The 23731-nt window shown below is 33.1% G+C and overlaps 2 protein-coding genes across 5 annotated transcripts; both read left to right on the forward strand.

Annotated features, from left to right (window-relative positions):
• The first annotated feature begins 5112 nt into the window (after window positions 1–5112).
• On the forward strand, window positions 5113–15637 carry LOC123219102 (katanin p80 WD40 repeat-containing subunit B1 homolog KTN80.2-like). Of its 3 annotated transcripts, XM_044640844.1 has the most exons (18): window positions 5119–5573; window positions 5936–6066; window positions 6460–6577; window positions 6871–7097; window positions 7197–7299; window positions 7766–7836; window positions 8962–9036; window positions 9125–9268; window positions 9379–9556; window positions 10535–11056; window positions 11869–11925; window positions 12012–12910; window positions 13816–13941; window positions 14047–14121; window positions 14222–14334; window positions 14563–14679; window positions 14772–14840; window positions 15142–15637. In XM_044640844.1, exons 1-18 carry the CDS (start codon window positions 5549–5551, stop codon window positions 15200–15202), a joined length of 3111 nt encoding a protein of 1036 aa, XP_044496779.1. In that variant the 5' UTR covers window positions 5119–5548; the 3' UTR covers window positions 15203–15637. The 3 variants fall into 3 exon arrangements, with proteins under 3 accessions (XP_044496781.1, XP_044496779.1, XP_044496782.1); XM_044640846.1 differs by lacking the exon at window positions 11869–11925 and having other exon boundaries at window positions 5113–5573; XM_044640847.1 differs by lacking the exons at window positions 5119–5573; window positions 5936–6066 and having other exon boundaries at window positions 6866–7097.
• Window positions 15638–17146: 1509 nt separating this feature from the next.
• Window positions 17147–21551, forward strand: LOC123217901. Of its 2 annotated transcripts, XM_044638973.1 has the most exons (5): window positions 17150–17791; window positions 19440–19489; window positions 19671–19748; window positions 20091–20703; window positions 20905–21551. In XM_044638973.1, the coding sequence occupies exons 1-5, from the start codon at window positions 17645–17647 to the stop codon at window positions 21400–21402; spliced, it is 1386 nt and encodes a 461-aa protein (XP_044494908.1). In that variant the 5' UTR covers window positions 17150–17644; the 3' UTR covers window positions 21403–21551. The 2 variants fall into 2 exon arrangements, with proteins under 2 accessions (XP_044494909.1, XP_044494908.1); XM_044638974.1 differs by lacking the exon at window positions 19671–19748 and having other exon boundaries at window positions 17147–17791.
• Window positions 21552–23731: the final 2180 nt, after the last annotated feature.

Consider the following 23731-nt stretch of genomic DNA (forward strand, 5'->3'; position numbering starts at 1 on the left):
TTCTTTCGTGTATGCAACAGCAATCTCTGTACACTCTACCACTACTAATGAAAAACAGCTGAGTTGACGTGAAGAACGGAATGCCTTAGAGTTAATAGCGGCGGAGGACGGTGGTTTTCAAGCGAAGGTTTGGGCAAGTGTTTTTCTTGCAAGTTAACACGCGGGACAGCTTCAAGAACCAGAAGTGTGGCGAGGCGGGGCAGTTAAGGAAGCGAAGTCAGTGAAATGCATTTATTGTGGTGTAGTCTTTTAATAACCCCGTAAATTGTAGTGTTAATCAATTGAGTCCTTGAATATTACATATTTATATAACCCCCCTGAATTGAAAAATTAAAGTTTAAACCTATAAAAATAAAATACATTATTATTAACGAAGAATAACGAAAGATGTGCTAAAAATCCCATTTTCAGCATGTTATTCTTCTAAAATACAAATATATTTCTTCTCTTTTTTTTTTTGTTAGCAAGTTTTTATCTTTGTATTTTATTGTCAAATTTATGTATTAAAATTAGGAAAATGAAAAATTCTAATGTATTTATTTATGAATTTAATTTTGATCAGTTCGTCTATCTCTTAAATAAATATTTTTTATACATTTAACGCTTGTTTAACAGGATAGCAACCCTATTGTTGCCTGTACTGTAAAGAGCAAGCTTATTGTTGCGAAATAAACCAGCTTCTCCCCTTTTTCTTTGCACAACTCTTGGTTTATACAGCCAAGGAGTGAGGGCGACTTGGCGATTCTTGATGACACATGAAGCTTAATTGGAAGATTTGCCATCTCATTGTACATGCCCTGTTGGAGATTTAATAGAATGGCCTCCTTTTGCAATTAATGCGATGCAAACAGCACTCTACGGTGAGCGCATGACCACAACCGCCAAGTACGGCGGAGAAATTTTCCCGCATAGTGATGATTAACTATATTTATTTGGTCCTGTCATGCACATGGCAGCAGTAATCAATACTTAACCCAACCCACATCCATATGCATGCATACGAACCGTCGTTTTTCTCCAGCTGCAGACAGCATGATTGCCCATTGAAGAAAATAAATGAAAGCTCTCTCTGCAAGATCACATCCATTTCTTTTACCATAGATTTTCATCTTTAACCGTTTGAATAACCTTTTCACCCAGGACCAGGAGAAACACTAGCAAAGTCAAAGTGAGTAAATGAAACTAATAAAGCTCTCCTGCATATCATTAAATAAAAACTGACCCACAAAATTCAATGACCCAGAATGAAGGAGCAATTTCAATGAGTTTTGATAATGAATCATAACATATATGTGCGTTTGTTACATTTGTATGATGGATCAAATCTACTAAAACTCATCTGCCTTGAATTGGGAACTTGTTCACTATTTGAATCCGTTTGTTGTTCAAAGCCCACTCAATTTCCACTCTTTCATTACAAGTGATTAAACTTTAATTTTTTATATTAGATTTCACATATATAACTATAGCAAATCTAAAGTTAAATCTCACTCTTTTCTAATGATGTTTTAATGCAATTCCAACAAAAACTATAGTAGCCTGACTTTTCTTCAATTTGACAAACTGTGGATTCATTCGCCCACACTCATCATTCTTAAAAATAAATGTGCATAATTAGGGGAAGTTGAAGAATTTTTTTCAATTACTTTGTCTTGGCATGCAATCATAAAGAAGATTGAAAATTTATGTTTTGAGGTCTGCAAGCAACAACAACCCAGCAACAATTAACATTATCTTTCTAAATTTTCATTGATGGCAATTGAAGTCTATTTGTTGCTTGATTGCTTTGGCTTTTCCGCATGCATGCATACGTAAAAATATATGTTAACATGATAAAAACCAGCTTTTTTATTAAAGAGTTTAAAACCAACCAGCGCTCATCCTTCCTGATAGGAAGAATAGCATAAGAAACGCTAATGTCTACTTAAGCTTGAACAAATACATATGAACTAATCATCATCTTCCCTTAAAGACATATTAAAATTCTTACAATAATAGAGTTCAAGAGTAAAGATATACATATCCATATTATCAGGCATCAGCTACCTTTACAATTAAATGTGCGTGCCTACCCATAGAGTCTATACTATACAAAAAATAAATGCTCCAGCCAGTATACAACTCGGTGTGGTGTTTTTATCCCTACTATGACTGCTCAGCTTCCTTGTAATTATGGACCAAAACCAGTCCTCTTTCCTTCTCGAATGCCTAACTTTAGAATTGTCTAGCCCTGACTGCAGCAAGCCAGTCCCCATCTCTTATTTTTCTCACTGAGAAATTGAGTCATCTCTCTTATCCATGTAATTAAGGTACCTACATGAAGGATGTCACCACCGATTGTGTACCGGAATTTCAAGTCGGCCAATATTCTCCTTAATGAGAAGCTTGCCGTGCATGTATCAGACTGTGGCTTATATTTACTATTATCTGGCTCCGCAATTGAGGTAATATAACACTAATGATTTGAAATTTTCATTGGAAAAGGGCCCATCTTGCAAATTGTGTACTCACATGACAGATTATTCCTTTTGTACAAATTAACTCGAACATAATTAGGAAATGAGACAGATGTCAGTTTGGTGCTTGATTGATAACTCCCTGGAGAAGTTGAATTTTATTTTCCTCGGCACCAGTTGATTTGGCTATTCTTCTCTGCAGGAAGTCATAACACAATTGTTGGTTTCATCCATTTTCCTTGTGCATATCTCTTGCAAATGCAACCTAATGGTTCAAGCTATGATGCAACATATTCATGTAAAATTTCAATACAACTTTGAGTTGAGCTCGGCTCATAAGTTTAAACTCAATTCAATTCAAATTTAGTCTTAATTTAATTCAAAGAATTGCAGGCATAACCATGTAGACTTTTTCTTTTTCCTTCTTCTTAGACATAAAAGTTGAATCCAGATAAACTCTGAATCTGTTAATCTTAGTCAGAAGCTTTATGTTTTGCAAGAAAGAAATAGAAGAAAATAGTGTAAAAGTTGAAGAGTAGTAAAGTTAGGGACACAAATTCTTGGGGGCTTTAAGGGAGTGCTACATTGCTCGTATGAAATGTCTGATGAATCAGACACTTCTAAATTATTTTTGTCGTTTATTCATTCATTTGGTTTATAAAAAACTCAAATGTGGACAATGAGCAACTCATGCCTACCCACATGAGTAAGCCGTCGAAAAAGCAAACAACTATTTATAAATTCTAAACCAGTAAAAAAAAAAAAATGCAGTGCCATTCTAAAAGGTAGCTTGTTCTTAGATTTCCATATGACTCTTTTCCTCAAAATTTCAACTTAACTTGGTCTAAAATCTGTTTGGTATGATGGGAAATTTTAACAGAATGTTTGTTGCAGGAAAACGAATTTTCGTTAGCTGAATAATGATTAAAAGTTAGCTGAAGAACGAAATTTTCCAAGATAGATTGTATATGATTTTACAACTAAAAAATATATTTTTTTTTTAATTGAATTATAGTAAAAGCAGCCTAGCTCACAATTTTCTCAATTGGGCATAGTTTTTAATTGAAATTTTTCTGGAACATTTCAAAGGGGTAAGTAAAACTAATCCCATGTGCATGTAATTTGATATATACAGCCATGACCAGTATTAATTTGGACCTATTAAATTGGTTGATTTTGAAAAACAAGTGGGTTTTAGGCTTTACTTTGAAACATACCCTTGAATTCAATAATCACAACAAGTTTATTTGACTACACTTAATTATTTGCATATAACATGTTTATTATATGGTCATAAAATGACAATGTCTTACTCGTTAAATTTTAAAATTTATTTATCATCCTTCCATTAAAACCATTTGTTAGTTTTAACGGTTAAAATATATTTTATTATTTTGTTCTATATACAATATGATTAATAACCTATACAAGCAAAAACATCATACATTATTATAATTCATTTCCAAATATTATATAAGACTTGGCCGCCTTTGATGATTAGATCCCATAATTTGGTCACTACAAATTTGTGCCAACCATGTTCCTAAATCTTGTGATCCACATGGGCCAAATGACTATTTTCCATCCAAGGATTGATGCAAAGTCAATTTCTCACCCTTTAATTATTAAAAATTAAAATACACACTTATCTGTTAAATTTTAATATTATTGTCAGAGATAAAATTATTATTTAATAAAAATATTTAAAAAAACTATAAAGTGATATTATTTTTCCTCATATTTAAAAACTAACATTTTTCTCTATCTAAAGTTTTAAAATAATTATTTTTCCTTTAAGGTTTATATTTTCTCTTTTGTCACTTCTCTGATAATTGAAATTGGTCAATCTCCTCCCTCTCATCTCTTAGACTAGAGAGAATCGTCGATCAATTAGAGATTAACTAATGATTCATCTTCATCTAAGAGATAGGAGGGAGGAGGTTAACTGACTTCGGTTACCAGAAAAGTGGCAAGAAAGGGGAAAATAATCATTTTTCAAACTTTGAATGTAAAAAATTATAAGTTTTTAAATGTAGAGTAAAATAGTTATTTTTCAAACTTTATGTAGAGTAATAGTTAATTTTTAAATTCAGGAGAAATGTGATAAATTTATAATTTTTTTAAATATTTTTATTAAATAATAATTTTATACTTGATAATAATAATAAAATTTAATAAATACGTAAATATATAAATTTTTTATTAGTAATAGAGAAACTTTCAAGTTACATCAAACTTGGGTGGGAAGCAGTCATTTGACCGATCAACGTATGTATTAATTACTCTATTAATGAACACCTTTTCTATTTTAATAAATAATAATCAATCATGCCAATTATAAAATACTAATGAAAGATTTACAGCTGTTTGTTACAAGTTCATGTCCCCATCAGTTCAAATTAAGACCTTTTAATTACCATGAAATAAAATTATTTTGTTTTTGAAGACATCTGATTGTCCTTCTGTCACCCGTCACTATTTTCATCAACACCTGAAAATTCTTCTAAGCATTAATTATTATCCGTGAGTTCCCCATTTTTTCTTATTATTATTATTATTAATATTTTCATATATTTGAAATTATCGTCTCCACCAATTTTAATGCAATAATTCAAATCTTTGAAAACAAATTAGATGGTTGTGTTTTTACCGTCTACTCCAAGATCAAACGTGGAAATTGTGTTTAAAGAGAAAGAGAGAATGGGCATTTTAGTCCAATAAATAACTGGTACTGTCAATTCACCTCGTCTCGCGGCTGGAAATCTGAAATCGTTTTCTTTCTCAAGTCGGTTCTGAGAGCTCGGACCACCTAAACCAAAAACGGAAACAGAAAAAGGAAAACTTTCTCTTAAAGCACTTTCATTTTTGTTGTTGTTTTAAGGAGTTGAATCTCAATCATCGGAACCGAATCCTAGCTATTCCTGGCTTTGAAGCTGGATTTCTTGCAGTTTGTTTTTAAAATTTGTTTTTTCTGTTCTAATCTCGATAAAGTTCCTGCTTGTTGGCTTCGAAGTGAATTCAGCTCTCTGTTCTCTTTACGTACTCGAAGAAACTGTCAAATTCTGAATTTTTAAGAAGGATTTCAGAAATAAATGGCCAAGCGAGGATATAAGCTGCGTATCCTTTTGTCTCTTTGAAAGTTCAGCTGGAATTTTGTTGTTTGATTTACCGTTGAATTTAGTGATGGCGTTTTTAATTCTAGCTACATTTGTTTTATATTTTGTTTAACTGATTTCTTCTTTGTTTGTTAAAAATTAGCTGAGGATCTGTTTGGTAGCTGAGAAAATGGAGGAAATTGAAAGAAAGTTGAAGTATTATTTATTTTAGTGATATTTATCCAGGTTATAGTTTTCTCGAAGTTGGAGTGGATCTGAAAAGCGAAATTTGAAATCTTTCATTGCTTCAGCTAAAGATTTTTTCAAAGAGCAGAATGATATTGTTCATGTTTGTTTGCATTTTCTTGACTTGAATGAATGTAGAGGAATTTGTGGCGCATTCAGCGAACGTGAATTGTCTAAGTATTGGGAAGAAATCATGTCGGCTTCTCATAACTGGTGGGGATGATCACAACGTCAATCTTTGGGCGATTGGGAAACCCTCTTCTTTAATGGTCAGTTTCATTTCTTTATATAGAACATATATATTCACTACTCCACACTCACAATCAAATCAGTGCCAATTTTTATTCTTCAGCATTGGGAAGTGTTTTTGTTGCAACGTTAGTTCTAAGTTACTTTATTGTGTTTAAAATAAGTGCTAGTGTAGTTAATTAATCACTGAATGGAAAATGGTGAATTTTTCAATTTGTTTTTGTTTGGTTAGATTTATCATTGTTCAAAGACTAATCAAATGAAGGAGCTAGATTATTGCATATAATTATTTGCTCAAGTTCCAACGATCATTTGAGCTTTTTTATCTTTTTTTCAGTTTCTGAGAATTTTAATTGTGGCATTATTAATATGGGAGATTAAGGTTTTTTTTTTTTCTTTTTGTTGATATTCAGAGCCTATGTGGTCATATAAGTCCAGTTGAATCATTAGCTTTTGATTCAGCTGAAGTGTTGGTGCTTGCTGGAGCTTCTGCTGGTGTGATAAAGCTGTGGGATTTGGAAGAAGCAAAGAGTAAGTTGAATTGATTAATCTTCTGTGGTCCAAGTTGGAGTCTTTGTTTGTGTCAATGAGCCAGTGAATAGCACCTGAGGAGTGGTCCTTGGTTCCACTTTAATTTTTAAACATTGCATTTAATTTACGTATTGTAAGGATCGGGTTACCATTTTAATGGTTTTGGTTGATATTAAAATCTAGAAGTTCATGCTTTTTCCTAGCCTTCACCTTCCACATTTTATTATATTAGTTATTATTGGACTGATCAATTATTAAACTTCTAATCCATTTATATTCTTCTTGAAGTGTAGTGGTCCGCACTCTTGCCGGACATAGATCCAGTTGTACTGCTGTTCAGTTTCATCCATTTGGGGAATTCTTCGCTTCTGGGTCCATGGACACAAATTTAAGGATTTGGGATATCAGGAAGAAAGGATGCATTCACACATACAAAGGTCATACTCGAGGCATTAGTACTATCAGATTCACTCCTGATGGTCGCTGGGTAGTATCTGGTGGATTTGATAATGTAGTAAAGGTAAGAATAACGCCTCACTCTCAGCAGTGTTGCTTGCCTTTTATTTTATTTTTTATTTTTTATTTTTTGGATCCATGTATCCTTGTTGGTATTGAACAGGTGTGGGATCTTACGGCTGGCAAACTCTTGCATGACTTTAAGTTTCATGAAGGGCAAATTAGATCCATAGACTTCCATCCCCTTGAGTTTCTCCTGGCCACAGGTGAGTATATCATTTCTGTGTAATTTTAATGAGTTCTCCTTGCTTGTATATGTACCCACAGCTCCTTGGAGGCTCTATATAGTTGTCTTAAAGTAATGTTTTCAATCCTAGACCTGAGGAAGTTTTCACTGTTATCATACTAAAGTTGATAAACTTTAGGATTTATTGTGTTTGAGCAGCGTCATAGCCTCTGTTTTGGCTTGGAAACTTGATTTTGGCTTCATTTCTAAAAAGTTCGTTGATTGTTGATACCTACAAAAACAAATTTACATTGGTGCAACTTCTTTTTCTATAAATGCATGTCAAGTTCATAGCCTCGTAGTTTTATTCCTTCTAAGTTCACAAATTACTTGTACTTATGTGTTGATGGCTGTGTTTCAGATTCCTTGCCCTAATGCCACTTGAATGGCATGTTTGATCAGTTCATTCTATTAAAATATTGTGTAATATGCTCATAAATTTTCAGGTTCAGCAGACAGAACTGTGAAATTCTGGGATTTGGAAACCTTTGAACTGATTGGATCTTCCAGACCTGAGGTATCTAAGTTTATGTTTTTCTGATCATAAACTTATTCAAAGTGTGATATGGTAGAAATTTATTTATTGTTTAGGCTTCTGTGCAGACCTCTACCACCCTCAGTCCCTTCCCCCTCTGTGTATCTCGCCCAGAACAAAAAAGGAAAAAAAAAATTGATTGAATTATCAAGAAATTGTGGCACGAAATGCAATAAAATACAATTGGTAATATCATCATCATTTGTATAAACTCTTCTGCCCATTTATTGAAGTTCAATACATTTATCTTCATGCATTTCTTTGCATTAATTTCTTCAATTATAAATTGGCTGTAATTGCCAAACTTGTCTATAATTCTGAAAAACTGAAAATATATGATTGAATTTTCAAGATAGGAAGGACATTTGAGATTTTTTAAATTTCAGAGTTGCCATATTTATTTATTAGCCACAGTTTTAAACATGTTTTGAGTGCATTTTACTAGACATGCATTGTTACATATTTTCTAGTGAGTGAGCTAGCTACTTTTAGGCTGATGTGAACAGTCTTTATTCGAACAAAAAGAAAATTTCATGATTGTTAGTCGGATTTCTTCAATACCCTGCATGTTTCTTGGAGTTTTGTTAGACCATCTTATTCTTGTATGTGGCTTATCAGCTTCTTGCTTGTTCCCTTTGTCTGCTGAACAAGTTTGTGTCTGGTGGCTTGCTTTGTTCATGGTACACTGCACTTGGGCCTACTTTAATCCCTATTTTACATGGATAGGTTCAGTAATCTTCCTGATCAGCATCTTTGTATTCTATCTTTAAAGCTTCCTTTGTTTCCCAAATGACAAAGAATCAAATTATATCTTTTGTTGCCTAGGTGTAAAATTTGCATCTCTTGCACTATAGCTGCAGAGATGGAAGTGGCTGTGGAATTTTTCACTGATTTAATGGTATAAAATTTTCACCTATTTACTTTCTTAATATGTTAACAAGTAAGACATTTTGTATAATTTCTAATCCATCATCAATCTCTTTTGAGTTTGGGGTTCATATTTGTCTGGTAGTTTCATTTTTCAGAATTCTTCAGCTTCGTTGTTTGTTTATCTGAAAGTTGTGATTTAGGAAAATTGGATAACACTTTGGTACCACGTGTTTACAGACTACTGGAGTTTGTTCAATTATCTTTCATCCAGATGGGAGGACCATATTTTCTGGTTTGGAAGATAGTTTGAAGGTTTGGAATTTTTCAATCATTTATCTTTATCGGAATATTTTACTTCTACTGCAGCATAAAAATCTGATTTGATGCTCATAAATTTTAGGTCTATTCATGGGAACCAGTTATATGTCATGATGCTGTTGATATGGGATGGTCAACACTCAGTGATCTCTGCATTAACGATGGAAAGCTTTTGGGATGTTCCTTCTATGAAAATTCTGTTGGAGTTTGGGTAGCAGATGTTTCGGTATTTACTTGTTTCCTTTCTTTCTATTATAACACTATTGTTACATTTTCCTTACTGTAGGGTAAAAATTTGCTATAGCATCAGTCGTTACTTTTTTTTTATGGTGTCAGCATATTGAGCCATATGGATCTGGTGTACCTGATCAAAATGACTACACAGAGAAGAAAATTAATCCCTTGGGAACTCATTCTTTGGGGAAAGTAGGGACTGGCATTAGATCCACTTCCAGTTTGTGCTGCAGGTCTCCTGATTATGACACAAAGGAGATCAAGACAATATATGTGGACAGTAAGTTTTTCCATGATATTTGTCTCCTTGTATGCTGGAATTTTTTTACTCTAAATTGTCAATATATCAACGCTCCATATGGTCCATGTCAAAAGGAAACTTCCTGTTAGGTTCTTATTTTGTCGCATTATGACTTGAGAAAGCAACTGACTTAGATTTTGGTCTGGTCCTAACCTCCCTGACAATTCGATTCAAAGAAAATAAACATATATATATATATATATATATGACCAACAAATCACACCTGTAGAAGATCTGCTTTCTCTCACTAACATAACTCCCACTATTACATGCACACACACACACACACACACACGCACACATATTGAGACTACAAACACATCAATTTTTCACATGGTCCATGTCAAAGGAAAAGTTCCATATCGATTCTTATTTTATTAAATTGTGACTTCGAAAAATGATTTTTCTTAGATATCTATTTTGTCCTTTTATTTCCATAAAATACTCATTCAAGGAAAATAAATGATCATTAAAATTGTTGATGACCAATCACTTGCTGTTTCTCTCTTTAACAGTTCAACCATCTGTCCTTAATTTCAAATCAGATCCATCCCTCCAGAACTTTATCTTGAGTGACATCAGATCATAAAATCTCTTATACCACCACAAGAAAATTTGTTAATCGAGCTATGCAAAATTTTTTCTTATCAACGTCATGTTTGCTTTGAAATTCTTTTATGCTTAATCGAAATTTATTGACTTGGTCGCTCAACAACCTCTAAGATGTCCTGGTTTCTAGTCTATGTGGATGGACTGCAAATGGCCAACCAGGGCCATGGACTGTATTAAATTTATGATAGACAAACAGTGAAGTTCACGTTCTGGTTTTACATGTAAACACTCATTGATCACATTAGCGTTCAGACATTGTTTTTTTTTTTTTTTGGTTGAATTATCTTCTCCTATGATGTTTTGCATCAATTCTCCTAATGTGCTTTCTCATTTTCCATGTAAAAGCTACTGGTGGAAAACCTATGGCTTCCCTTAAAGTTGGGTCTTTGGAATCTCCAAAAATTGTACTCCCTGTGGATTCCAAGGAAATCACTGATCTGCAAGCAGAGAAGCAGAATACTGCAAAAGATTCACTGGAAAAATTTAATGTGCAAGCACTTATTAAATCTTCTGTTGTTCCTAGTATTGTACCTTCTGAGAGTCCTGCTGGGAAAGACTCTGCCAATTCTGGCAAAGAATCTATTACCTTTTCTAAGACAAAACCTGGTATGCTGCTCAGGCCGGCTCATGTACGGAGGCCTTCAGTTAACAAAGTTGAAACTGAAAAGCTGTCTACACCTGTTGAATCTGGAAGTTTTAGTAGCATGAATGGTGATATGGACTGTGCAAAGGATCCAAACTTCCAAACTCGGCTTCTGTCATCAGATGGAGCATTAAAATCTGTTGAAAAGGACTCTGATATCAAGAGTTCTACGGAGAAGATTCAAAAAGTTGTATCCCTGCAAGGACATTTGAATCAAGAAAACTGTAAGTTATCAGTTCATATATTGCAATGATGTCTAATTAGGAAAGAATTATTTATGTTTATTTGTAATTATAATATTAATCAACCTTCTTTCCTGGTTTTTTAGCAACAATCGTCTGCTTCTGCACTCCATTTAATCATCAAAGCCTTGCTCCGTTCTCCCCCGCAGCATTTAGTTAAAACACCTACAAATGTTTCTTGAATATTTCAATTTGATCCCCAGAGTCCTTTCTTAAGTGCAATAAATACTGGAAGCGGAACACAATGGCAAATCATTTTGTTTCAGATAGTTCTACTTTTACCTTTCTCAGACGCATTCATTTCCACATACATTTTTATTCTCTGGCATCATTGCGTACCTGCTTTTCAGTCACGTATATCCAAGATGATGTTTCTTGACTGTTTATTATCCTCCACCCTAAAGCATACTGCCTGATTTAAAGTTTTTCTTTTCTGGTAAATATTCCAAGATAGTTTGTCAGTGTCCATGTTGATATTTACTTCACACTTGATAGAATATGTATAACATGAGCAGACGGGCTAACCCTTCTGGGTCTAGCTTCTTCCATAAGGCTATTAATCATGTCTTTGATGCTTAACTTTTTCTTATAAAAGTAATGGTTTGGAATGTCTCATGCATTACATGTATTTACTTGTTGCTCTAAAATTTCATCTGTTCTTTCTCTCCACTCATTAGTATGAGGTAAAACAAGGGTTTTGTTATTTCAGTTCGCAATTTTCTTAATCTTTAATATTTTCTTTGTCAAAAGAAATCTATGCTATACATATTTATTAATGTTCTTGTTTCATTCAGGTGATGAAACTCTTAATCACAGCAAAGAAACTCACTCTATTAAATATGTCAATGGAGGTTTGCCATTGCCTTGTACTGTGTAGTTTTCAGGATATATATATTTGATTGATACCTAATTCCTTTAAAATTTTCCATATTGGCAGTTGCTGTTGTACGGGGAAGGACACGCTCTCTAGTGGAGAGGTTTGAAAGAAGAGAGGGATTTAATACCAATGATGATCAAGCAGCTAATATCACTCCCCAGAGGACTGTTATTAGCAATGAAGACCAAGCAACAATTATCACACCTAGCTTGAGACTCAGTAACAATGAAGATCAAGCACCTAAGGTTACCCCTGAAATGAGAATTGATAGCAATACAGATCAAACAACTAGCACTATCACTCATGTGAGATTTCAAAACGATGAAGGTCAAACAACTAAGACTACGTCTCCTGTGAGATTTAAGAACAGTGAAGATCAATTCACTACTTCACCACCAGTGGGATTTAATGACAGTGAAGATCTAACAACTAATGCTACCTCTCCAGCGGGATTTAGGAACAGTGAAGATCGAACAACTAATACTTCCCCTCTAGGGAGTTTTATGAACAGGGAAGATCAAATGACTAATACTACCTCTTCTGGGAGATTTGTGAGCTGTGAAGATCAAATGACTAATTCTACCCCTCCTGGGAGATCTAAGAACAGTGAAGATCAAGTGGCTAGTGCTACTCCTGGAAGATTTAAGAACAGTCTAAATCAAGTGGCTAGTACTACCCCTCCTGTGAGATTCAAGAAAAGTGAAAACCAAGCAGCTAATACAACCCTTTCTGTGAGATTTAAGAAAAGTGAAGATAAACCAACTAAGGCCATCCCTCGTATGAGGTTTAAGAACAATGGAGATCAACCAACAAACACAACTCCTTACATGAGATTTAAGAACAATGAAGAGAAGGCAGCTAATATGTCTCCCAATATGAGATATAGGAACAATGGAGAACAAGCAACGATTTTAAGCTCTCACCTGATGGTTGAAGCCGACAAAAGACCCACCAATCTGGTAAGATTCTGAATTCCATGAAAATTAATATGTGTGTGTGTGTGTGTGTGTGTGTGTTCTCTTGGCATCTGAGAGTACATCCACCTTTACTTGGTTTGAAAGTTAAGTTTTTGTATTACTTTGTTCGTTAGTAAAAACTTGTACGCATTTTTTGGCATTCCCGCTTCTAGTTAAAAGTTATAGCTTAAATAAGTTCCGCATCTCACCAAGTCAATATGGACTGTATGTATAGACTGGTGAAATTTTTCAGGTCTAGGACTTGTTTCTGTATGAATCAAGAAAATGTGAAGGTAGAAAAAGAAAAAGTAACAAATAAAGAAAAATATTTATTTCTATTGTGGTTTGAAATATGGTTTGAAGGGTTTGAAAAACCTCTTGTGACCCTTCTTTTTGACTATAAATGATTGATTGGAATCATCCACTTCGATAGATAAAAAAAAAAAAAAGAATAAATTTGAACATGCTGTAAGAAAAGACATAGCACACTTTTTTTTTTAATACATGTAAAAGTGATGGAAAAGAAGGGATCTCTTTTACGTATCCAGCAAGTTTGTCATCAAATCATCATTAGTTTTTGGTAAGCAGCTTCAAGGAAATCCTCTAGACCCTATTCAATTCAGGCACAGGATAATTTTGACTATTTGAATGCCTTCTCTTTTCATAACGAGCATAATTCTAGAAAATAATTTTATTTGTAGAAATTGTGTTCCATTTATGAAAACATTCACCTTCATAAAAGTTTTGTATATTTGAAGTTTTGTAATAAAAGCTTGATAAGAGTTTCTAACCAAATAACATTATAATCTCTTGAAAACTGTTTATTAAAGGTTTAGGCTAATGTCTTTGGAGATATTTAGATACCTCACATGTCTATACAATTTCACTTCATGTGTCCTATTCAACAGAATCGAGAACCTCAAATTCCAGGAAGGGATACAACCCCTGCAAATGATGGGGAAGTTATTGAAAATTTGATGCACACTCATGATGTATTTATAAGTACTCTTCGGTCTCGCTTGACAAAATTACAGGTGATTTTTGCTGGGCACTTATGTTTATATGTAATAAAGGCTGATAGTTATTTTTTCATTATTTATCTAGAAATGGTCTGGTGGTAGTTATAGTTTTACTTGCAGGTGATTCGACATTTTTGGGAAAGAAATGACATTAAAGGTGCCATAGGTGCTATGATGAAGCTTCCAGATCATTCTGTAAGTATTCAAGTTGTTTGCTTATTCTGTTTCTGATAGTTAGAACTGTTTTCTTTTGACTTATTCTGCACATATTGGTCTATAAATGATCCTTGTACAGGTGCAAGCTGATATAATCAGTATCCTGATGGAGAAAATGGAGACTCTCAACTTAGATTTATTTTTGTGCTTGCTTCCTGTGCTTGTTGGTTTACTTGACAGCAAGATGGAAAGGTACTTTTGTAAGCTTATGCACTTATAATGCTAAGGGTTCTAATGTTCCAGGGACTTTGGACCATCTTTGTGTTGTTCTCACACATGTTTTCTGGACTAGTCAGGAAGACAATATACTTATAAATATCACTTATTTGACCATGGGTTAAAAAAAATGAAGGAATTTGTTCTGTTTCCGATGGTGCATTAAATTAAAATTGACCAATTCTTTTCGTTGCAAATTTACAGGCATGCAAACATCTCACTGGAGATGCTTCTGAAGCTTGTAGCAGTATTTGGCCCAATGATACGTGCAACCGTTTCAGCACCTCCTGCCGTCGGTGTTGATCTTCACCTGGAGCAAAGGTATCATTAGTTGATCTCAATAATTTCATGGTACGTAGAGCTAATGCAAATTACTGACTTTGTAATTCTCTTTGTTGAATATTTGCATGCAGGCGAGAATGCTGCAAACAATGTTTTGTACATCTTCAGAAGGTCCAGAAAATTCTTCCTGATCTTGTAAGGTAAGTTTGCTTTCTTAATTCTTCAAGGCCTTGTAGGTTTGCTGTCTTTTAAGTTGTAAGCTGATTTGACACCAATAAAAAGAAAGGTGCTCCCTGCTGAACTGCTTCAATCACTCAACCTCTCTTGTTAGTGTATTAACTTCACCTAATTACACTATGTCGATGCTCAAAGCTCAAGCTGTTAAAACTCTAAATGACTTCTAGAATTAAATAAATCCTGCAAATTAACTTGAATGCTAATGAATTGTTAGTCCTGCAAATCATCAACAATCTTAGTTATTTCCTGTCGCTTCTGATGCAGGAGGGGTGGTTTGCTGGCAAAGAGTGCTACAGAATTGAACTTGGTTCTTCAAGAATCATAGGCAATACTGCAAACCAATACTAGTTTCTGCTACAGCTCTTAAGAGCTGCTCGATCGATACTTTAACGGGATACTATCTAATACAGCATTTTCACATATCGTTGTGTGTATTCACAATTTTGTCTTGCTGCTGCATACATTCTGCTGTCATCTTTGATTTTCGGCTCTCTTGTAGATGCCATAGGCTGAGACTCTTGTGAGCAAAGGTAAGAGCAGCACCATGCCTTAACTGTCAGCACCTGCATTTTCAGAAGGTAGAAGGATTGTCAATTTTGGCCTGCTGGTGCTATGTAGGAAATTCCTTTTCATGATTCTTTGATTCCAGGTAATGTGTAATTTTCCATTAAAATGAAGGTAACTGTGGTTAAGTATATATAGTTTATGTATCTTATATTTGTAATGATCAATGAAATACATATACTTTTGAAGCTTCCCATCAGGGTTATCCATTGTTTTGGTATTAGATACATTCCATGGAATTTAGTTAAGAGAAGAGATAAAGAAAGGACGGGCACAACCATGACTAATAAAACTATAAACAAAATAAATTATACAAACTTATTTATACAAACTGAGTTAATAGTTAACAACTTAAATTTGTCAACAACTTCTAGCTTGATTCTCAAATCTTGAAATCCTGCTACTCCCATGATAAAAACAATTAGAAACAACTCTCCTACCAGTGAAAAACAAATAGGTCCAGGCAGAGAAGACCGAACCATAATATATATTCATAGAACGAAAATTCAAGGTAAGACACCAGTGATGAAGGTGCCATTGAGAAAGAAGAGATAAAAGATACCCTTGAACTAGCTGGTAACAGTGGTTTTGCACTGTAGTGGTCAGAATTATGGTCTAGGGTAGAAGAATTTCGACTGCCGTGTATAGGGCCAAAATCCTCGAATTTGATTTTATGGCGGGAGTTGATTTTCTTTTTGTTTATCATTAACAAATGAAACAAAAGGGCTTTATTTTGTAACATTATACTTCAGGAAAAATTATCTTTATTGAGTTTTCAATCGTGTAGTCTAACTTATATCTTGAACGAATTCTAAGTTGGTTTAAACTCAAGAACATAATTATTACTATCCTATCATATATTATACATATCTTATAATACAATTTAATATAAATATATCGAATTAATATAATATAATATAATATTTAACACATAATACTCAATAGAGGGTAAGGATCACTGAAACCCCTCTGGGATAAGTCGGTTATTAATAAACATGAGAATCCAAACACAAAATTCTGTATTCCAATTCCCATCTATTATTTTATTCACAGTGTTTAAACCTAACACTCCTCAGCCAATTAAAAACAATCATATTTATATATCCTTCTTTTTATTTTTCTCGTTTTAAAAAAATATTTTTTTTATTCTCTTTACTTAAAATTAAAATAATATACATTTTTTAAAATTTATAAATAGTTATATATTATATTATTATAAAATTAAATAATTTTATATTAAAAATAAAATAATATTTAATTTTATAATAATATATATTTATTTATGTATTTAAAATAAATATTTAAATATTATAAAAGAAATAAATTCACCTTATCAATTAATTATAATAAAAATGGTCTCATCTAATTTTAACAATTCGTAAAAATTATAAAATATTAAAATTTTTAGGATAAAAATATGGGTTTGAGTGTTTATCACGTTTATAAAATTTTGATTTATCTAATATAATAATTATAAATTTAATTATTGTATCTTAAATTTGTATAAATAAAATAATATTAAATTATATAATAATATCCATACAAACATAATTGTTTATTTATTTAAAATATATATGTAAAATATTATTAATAAAAAAAAAAGAAAGCAATCCATCTTATCAACTAATTTAGCAAAAATGGTCCCATCTTTTTTTCATTTAACTTCTGCTCTTCTACAAAAACAAATCCCGTTTCTTCTCTTCTCTCTCTCTCTCTCTTTTTTTTTTAAACAAATAATAACACACTATTTTTCTTTTTCATGTGTTTTTTTTTCTTTTTTTCTTCAAAGCAAAGACCTGGAATCCGTCAACCCCTTGTCCTACGCTAACTTTTTTCCCTTTTTACTACAATTTTAATTTCATGTCGTTTTAATTTTTTTCCAAAGAAAGAAAAAGAAAAAAACTCAGTTAAGACTATCTCAAAAAAACACACAAACGCAGAAGCTCCCACAAAACATCCTCAAAAAACCACCTTAACAACCCGGAACTAACTGTCCCTCCCCCCAAAACCGCCTTTTTATCCTCAATACCACCTTTCTTTTTATACAACCCAAATTTTCTAAACCGGGTTTCTGATTTTTTTAAATTTTCTTTAAAAAAAAAGGTGCTTTTTTTTTTAATTTTTTGAATTGGTGGTGGTGGTGATCGCCGTCGTCGTCGTGGAGGAGAGCGATTGATAAATTAGATCCGTACGCGTGGTAGAAATGGGGGCCGAGGTGATTGAGGTGTGGGGTACGTGGGAAGAATTATTATTAGGTGGAGCTGTTCTCCGGCACGGTACCCGAGACTGGAACCTTGTTGCTGCGGAGCTCCGAGCCCGAACCGTTTGTCCGTACACTTTCACTCCCGAGGTTAATATCAATATTAATATTAATCAAATTAATAGCAACAATATTGAATTTTTTGAAGAATTAATTTTTTGTTTGAATGTAATTTAGTTTTAATGATTTGCTTATTCTTCTGATTTTAATGTGTTTGCCCATGCTTTGTCACTTTATTTTCATTTTTTACCACCTCGACCCCATTTCCAGAGGTCAAAAATTGCCAGGAATAAGAATACCATTTATCAACGAATTATGGTTATTCTCTCATAGTAATTTGAATAATTATTATGTGGTTATAAGTTAATAGACAGAAGGAATCCATAAAAGGCATAAATGGGTATATTATTAGAGATATATGCTAGTTAAAAAATATTATTTTGGCTATTGTGTTTGATTTTATTATTTACCATTTGTATAAAAAATAAAAGGCAATGACTTGAATGTTAAGTCATTGTTAACTTGTTACTATTTCATATTTTAATATGTAGCCAACAGGTTTTGACTTTGACTTAACATGTTTTTGTTTTTGCATGCCATGATGTTGATATCAAGTTTTTGGTTGCATGCTTCATTTGGTGGGCAAGCATTGTCATATACAGTTTATGGTGTTTTGATTAAGTCTCCGATGGCTCATAAGTTAATGGCTTCTCTATAAAGTCAAGACTTTTATAATTTCTTGGTATTTTACGCTGAGTTTGATGGTTGATAATTTCATGGGTTGCTTTCTAATGCCTTGGGTAGTAGGTTGAGGTTTGTCTATGGGAAAAGTCATCAATAGTGACTCAACGTGACTTGACCATTTCAAGAATTTAGAATGAAGAATTGTGGGTTCGAAGTTTACCTAGTTAGTGTGTTATTGGCCAGCATGAAAATAGGGATAATGATATCTTCATATTGGTGATAGTGATGGATATTTGTTGAGGGTTAGTTGAGAAGTCATTTCACTAAAATTTTTCAGTTAGTTAAAATAATTTATGGCTGATGGAGAAATAATTGCTTGCTACTTTCAATCCATGGTTGAAAATTGTGACTGATTTTGATTTATATATGATTTAAAACTCGTCATATACCATGTTCAGCCAGTGAAGTGATGAAACTTTTAGTATTACCTATTTCATTTGCTGATGTTCTGAATCCAAGGAGAGGCTTATTGGTGAATTCCTAAAATTCGGCCAAGTCATGAATATTTATTTTAAAAAACCAAACAAAGGAAAAAGAAAGAGCTGGTGAAGGATGCACCAACTCCCCTTAGTTCTTCATTTCGAATCTCATCTCTGTAGTAGCAATTACAGCATCTATTTGGCATGATAATGTCTTGCGATTGCTTAAATCATTTTATGCTTGGTTTTCTGGAAAGCTGGACCACCCATTTTTAGTAACTGATGCTGCCTAATCATATCAGTTAAAAAGTCTTGGATAGTGCAGTTCCTATATTATTATTTTGAGTTTTTGACTGTCATGTTAATCATATCTATAAAGCTGAATAGCTGATCAAATTATGCACAAAGAAATGCCTACAATGTCCAATTATAATTTGTTTTAATCATTGCCACCAAATTTCAGATCAAGTTGTTATTTTAGGATGTAAATTGGTGGTGATATTTGACTCATTTCTCCAAGAGAATAAATCCTGCCTCTAACTTTCACTCTAATGGATGTGACATCCTGATTGCAGGTGTGTAAAGCTAGGTATGAGGACTTGCAACAGCGTTTTTCGGGACGCAAGTATGTAAATTGTTGCTATTGATTTTTGATGCATAGACTTTGAACACAGTTTAATGACTTGATCAATGGGTCTTTGTATTCAATGGATTAGTTTTAAAAGACATATGCTTTTATCATTTTTCACTTTAAATTAAAATGCCGGAAGTTAACCTAATTAGATAATATTTTGTTTCTTTCTTAGAGCTTGGTTTGAAGAGTTACGAAAGCAACGAATGGCTGAACTGAAGCGAGCTCTAGAGCTATCTGAAAATTCAATTGGGTCAGTAATTTGTCTTTTTTCCATTGAAGCTGTATTGATGAGACACTTCCATGTAGTTTTTTCAATTTGTTTATGGGTAGACCACTATCAGTTCTGGTAAAGAAAAATCTTAGGGTTCCTACAGTACTAGTTTTGGCCCCGCAAGCACTTTTATAGATCTAAGAAGATTATAATGCTAATGAGATTATAATGTTCTTTGGGAAATGGCAAATTGTGCTTGGCATTAGATTGGCATCAATGGAATAAAAAGTAAATTTTATTCTAATTCTGATAAAAAGTAAATTGCCTGCAGTTTATAGTCATGTATTTTAGGCTACAGTTTACTTATTTACTCTGTTTCAGGTCTCTGGAGTCAAAACTTGAAACTCTCAAGGCTGAAAGAGGAAATGACTGTCATGTCGACTATTTCTCCAGCCAGACAGAATCACCAGTACAGTTTCAGAAATCTGAGGCAGTTGTATCATCCAGTAAAGAGACATCTAAAGATGGACTCTCTGCTGGTAGTTTCACAAGAGAAACCCGAACAAACTGGTCACCCGAATCTGAGACTCCAGCCACAGCACAAGCTGAAGAGATGGATGCTAAGCCAGAGGTTTCACGGTCTTCTGAGCAAGAGAAAGTTTCAAGCATTGAGAAGCTAACAGAGATTGTTTGTGGAGGACAAATTGGAACTTTGAGGAGGAGGAGAGGAAAGAGGAAGAGGAAGTACTGTAATAAGGATTTCAAGGAAGGGAGTGTCAGTGAAAGTGACGTTTGGGGTGTAGCTGATACTTTAAATGCCTCTTGGTGTAAAGAAAATTCAACCAGCGAATCCGGTCATATTTCCAGATCTTGTGGTGTTGTTGATCAAAGTGGAAGCCAAGGGAAGGATAGCATTGAGGATCTCAGGAGAACTTTTGAATATGTTGCACAGAATGAAAGTGCCTCTGTTTTCCGCCGGCGTCTTGATAGCCAGGTATATGATCTTATATATACATATATATGAAATGAGAACTTATGCTTTGGCTCCGTCACTTGCAAGTTTTAGGTTTTAGGTCATTTATCGTTAGTGTATTAAAGCGACTAGAAAATAGTTTGTGCCTCATGTTGCAAATGAATCCTTGCATATTGATATATGGAATCGTCTCAATGTTGTTTCTTTGATTCTCCATAACAGAAAAGAGGACGGTACAAGAAAATGATCTTGCGGCACATGGATTTTGACACAATAAGATCAAGAATTTCCAGTAACTCCATCACATCAGTCAAAGAACTCTTTCGGGACCTGCTGCTACTCGCCAACAATGCTGTGGTCTTTTATTCTAAGAACACTCGTGAGTACAAATCTGCACTGCAACTTAGAGCCTTTGTGATCAAAACTTTGCAGCAACACTTCAAGGACGAATGTAACAAGCCTACAACTTCCACTCCATCCTTTAGGTCACCTATGCATAAGCCTCCGGCAAAACCTCGAAGTGCTCGACCTGGTAATCACAGACACTCACAAAAAGTTGCCAATGCCGGAAATGTTATTGATAAGCTTCCTAGCCGAGGTAAACGATCAAATAATAATGATTCCCCTCTGTCGATGGAATTATCAGCAGTGACAAAGAAACAGCCAGGTACGAAAGCTGAAACAGCAGCGAGGGGAAGGAAGAGAAGCCGGCCTAGGTGATTATTATAGATATTGTTTTTGTAACATGGCTTGTTTAGTAGAGTCCTCAGCTGTACAAAATCGTTCCTGTGTCTAGCAAATCACTTGTAAAATTTACTGTAAACAAATCCAATTAATTAGACAAAAAGAAAATTTTATCTGCCCTTGTATCGGCTGCTGTGCAATGTTTGATTCAACTACTGATCAGTTAACCAAGTCTGCACAGCTCAATCCATAACCTCCCCAGTTTCAGCCCAATGAGCCAGGGGAATTATCCCATCAGGTACGAAGCATGAACAACAAAGAATATAATCAAGTTTTGTTCTTTTAACAAGGAACTTTATTTGAGACTGTTATCCTCGCATCCCTTCGAGACTAAATCAATTAGTTCAAATAGTTGAAGCTCTACAATACTCTTATGTTGGGTAGCTCTCATTTATTACACAAACTATCTTTTAAGGTTAATACAATCAAATCTGACATTGTCAATAACCCAAAAAATAGACCACAGAATCTCAAAGTGGATTTGTTTTCGTTTTCTAAAATTAAATTTAAGAAAATAATTCTAGAGTTGATATGGTCAAGTAGAAGAATCAATTCTTTGTAGCTTGTTGCTACAAAAACTTGATTATTCTACTTCTCGGCCAAGCTTTCGTTGTGGTGTTGAAAAAAAAAGTAACAACTGAATAGTCTCTGGTATGTGATGAAAATGTAAATGATTAAACTGTCGTTTAAAAATGTAACAGGTAAAACTAATATTAGGAGGGTGATATTATTTATATTTATTTTAAATATATAAATAAGTATATACTTATATGTCATTACATAATTGAGTGTTATTTTATTTTTAATTCAATATTATTCAATCATATAATAACGTATATAAAATATGTATCTATTTATGTATTCAAAGCAGGCCAAAAACCTTATTCCCACCCAAGTTTTAGTCCATTTTGAAAGTTTTATCCGTAGGGTTTCAAAAACTCAAATACTCACCTATTACCAAACTTTAGTTAAATTTTTTAGTTAGTTATAAGAATAAAACTGTTATTTTATAATTAATATTAAAATAAGTAAAATTATATCTCATTTGACCCTCCTAAATTAAAAAATTAACAATTTCTTTTCACCTAAAAATTTAAAAATTTGTATTTTCTCTTTAGGGTTTTATTTTTCTCAATACGTTGTCAACCATTTCAATCAGTTTTTTGGTGCATTAGGTCACCTAATCTTTTCAGAGTAATTATTGGAACATAGAAAAATCAAATTTTAAAAGGAAAATAAAGTTTTTAAATTTTTAAATAAAAAAATTATTAATTTTTTAAATTAAAGGGATAAAATAAAATAAAATTTATTTATTTTAATATTAATGATAAAATTATAATTTTATTTACACAATTAATTAAAAATTTTCATAAAAATTAAATAATAAATAAGTATTTAAAATTTTAAAATCTTATGGTTGAACATTTAGAAATGGACTACAACCAGGGTGAAAATAAGCCCTTTGGCTCGCGAAGTGGGTGTAGATTATTTGATTGATAATAGAAAATGATAAAAGTAGAAGTCACAATATTTAATTTATAATTTTAAATGTATTTTAAGTTTTGACTGACGATGTGATGGAGGTATCATTCATGATAAGCCAGCAGTAACACGAAGACAGGCTGTCACTTTAAACCTTTTTATTTTCAAATTTATCTTCCAAATAATTATTTAATATTTTGGTGGTTTGTAATTGTATCCAATCCTATCCATGGATTTGTCAGTGGTTGACTCCACACTTCAGCTGTATCTTCTTGTTATCTTCCATTGTTGAAAATTGAAGCATTCAAGGCACTTGCATTTTAATGATAAGACCAAAGGATTTATTCCCACTTAAAAGTATTCCTCTTTTTTTTTTTTGGGGGCCAAAGGGTTATTTTACATCTAAAATATGCTTTTTTTTCTAAATTCCTTTCAATAATTTTAAAAATTTTATTTATCTATTTATAGGTCATTAAAATTAATTAAGTATATTAATTATATCATTTTTTCTTCCTTTAAACTCTAAAAACTAATAATTTTTTTTAATCTAAGTTTTTAAAAACTATATTTTCCGTCTAGGTTTTTAAACTTTCAAGTTCAATTTTTTTAGCGATAATCAATGATCTTCAAACACATACTTTCTCTCTTCTATGGCTCCCTTTTTGATTGTGTATTTTCCGATACTGTATAACATCGTCGTTAACAAAGATAAATTGTCTTTGTTCAAAGATGAAGACGATGTCTTCGTCTCAATAAAGACACGTCGTCTTCATCGATGACGACGCTGAGGAGGGAGAGACACCGCATGATTGGAAAGAGGAGG

This window comes from Mangifera indica, chromosome 6 (genome assembly GCF_011075055.1).
Source record: "Mangifera indica cultivar Alphonso chromosome 6, CATAS_Mindica_2.1, whole genome shotgun sequence".
Lineage (NCBI taxonomy): Eukaryota > Viridiplantae > Streptophyta > Magnoliopsida > Sapindales > Anacardiaceae > Mangifera > Mangifera indica.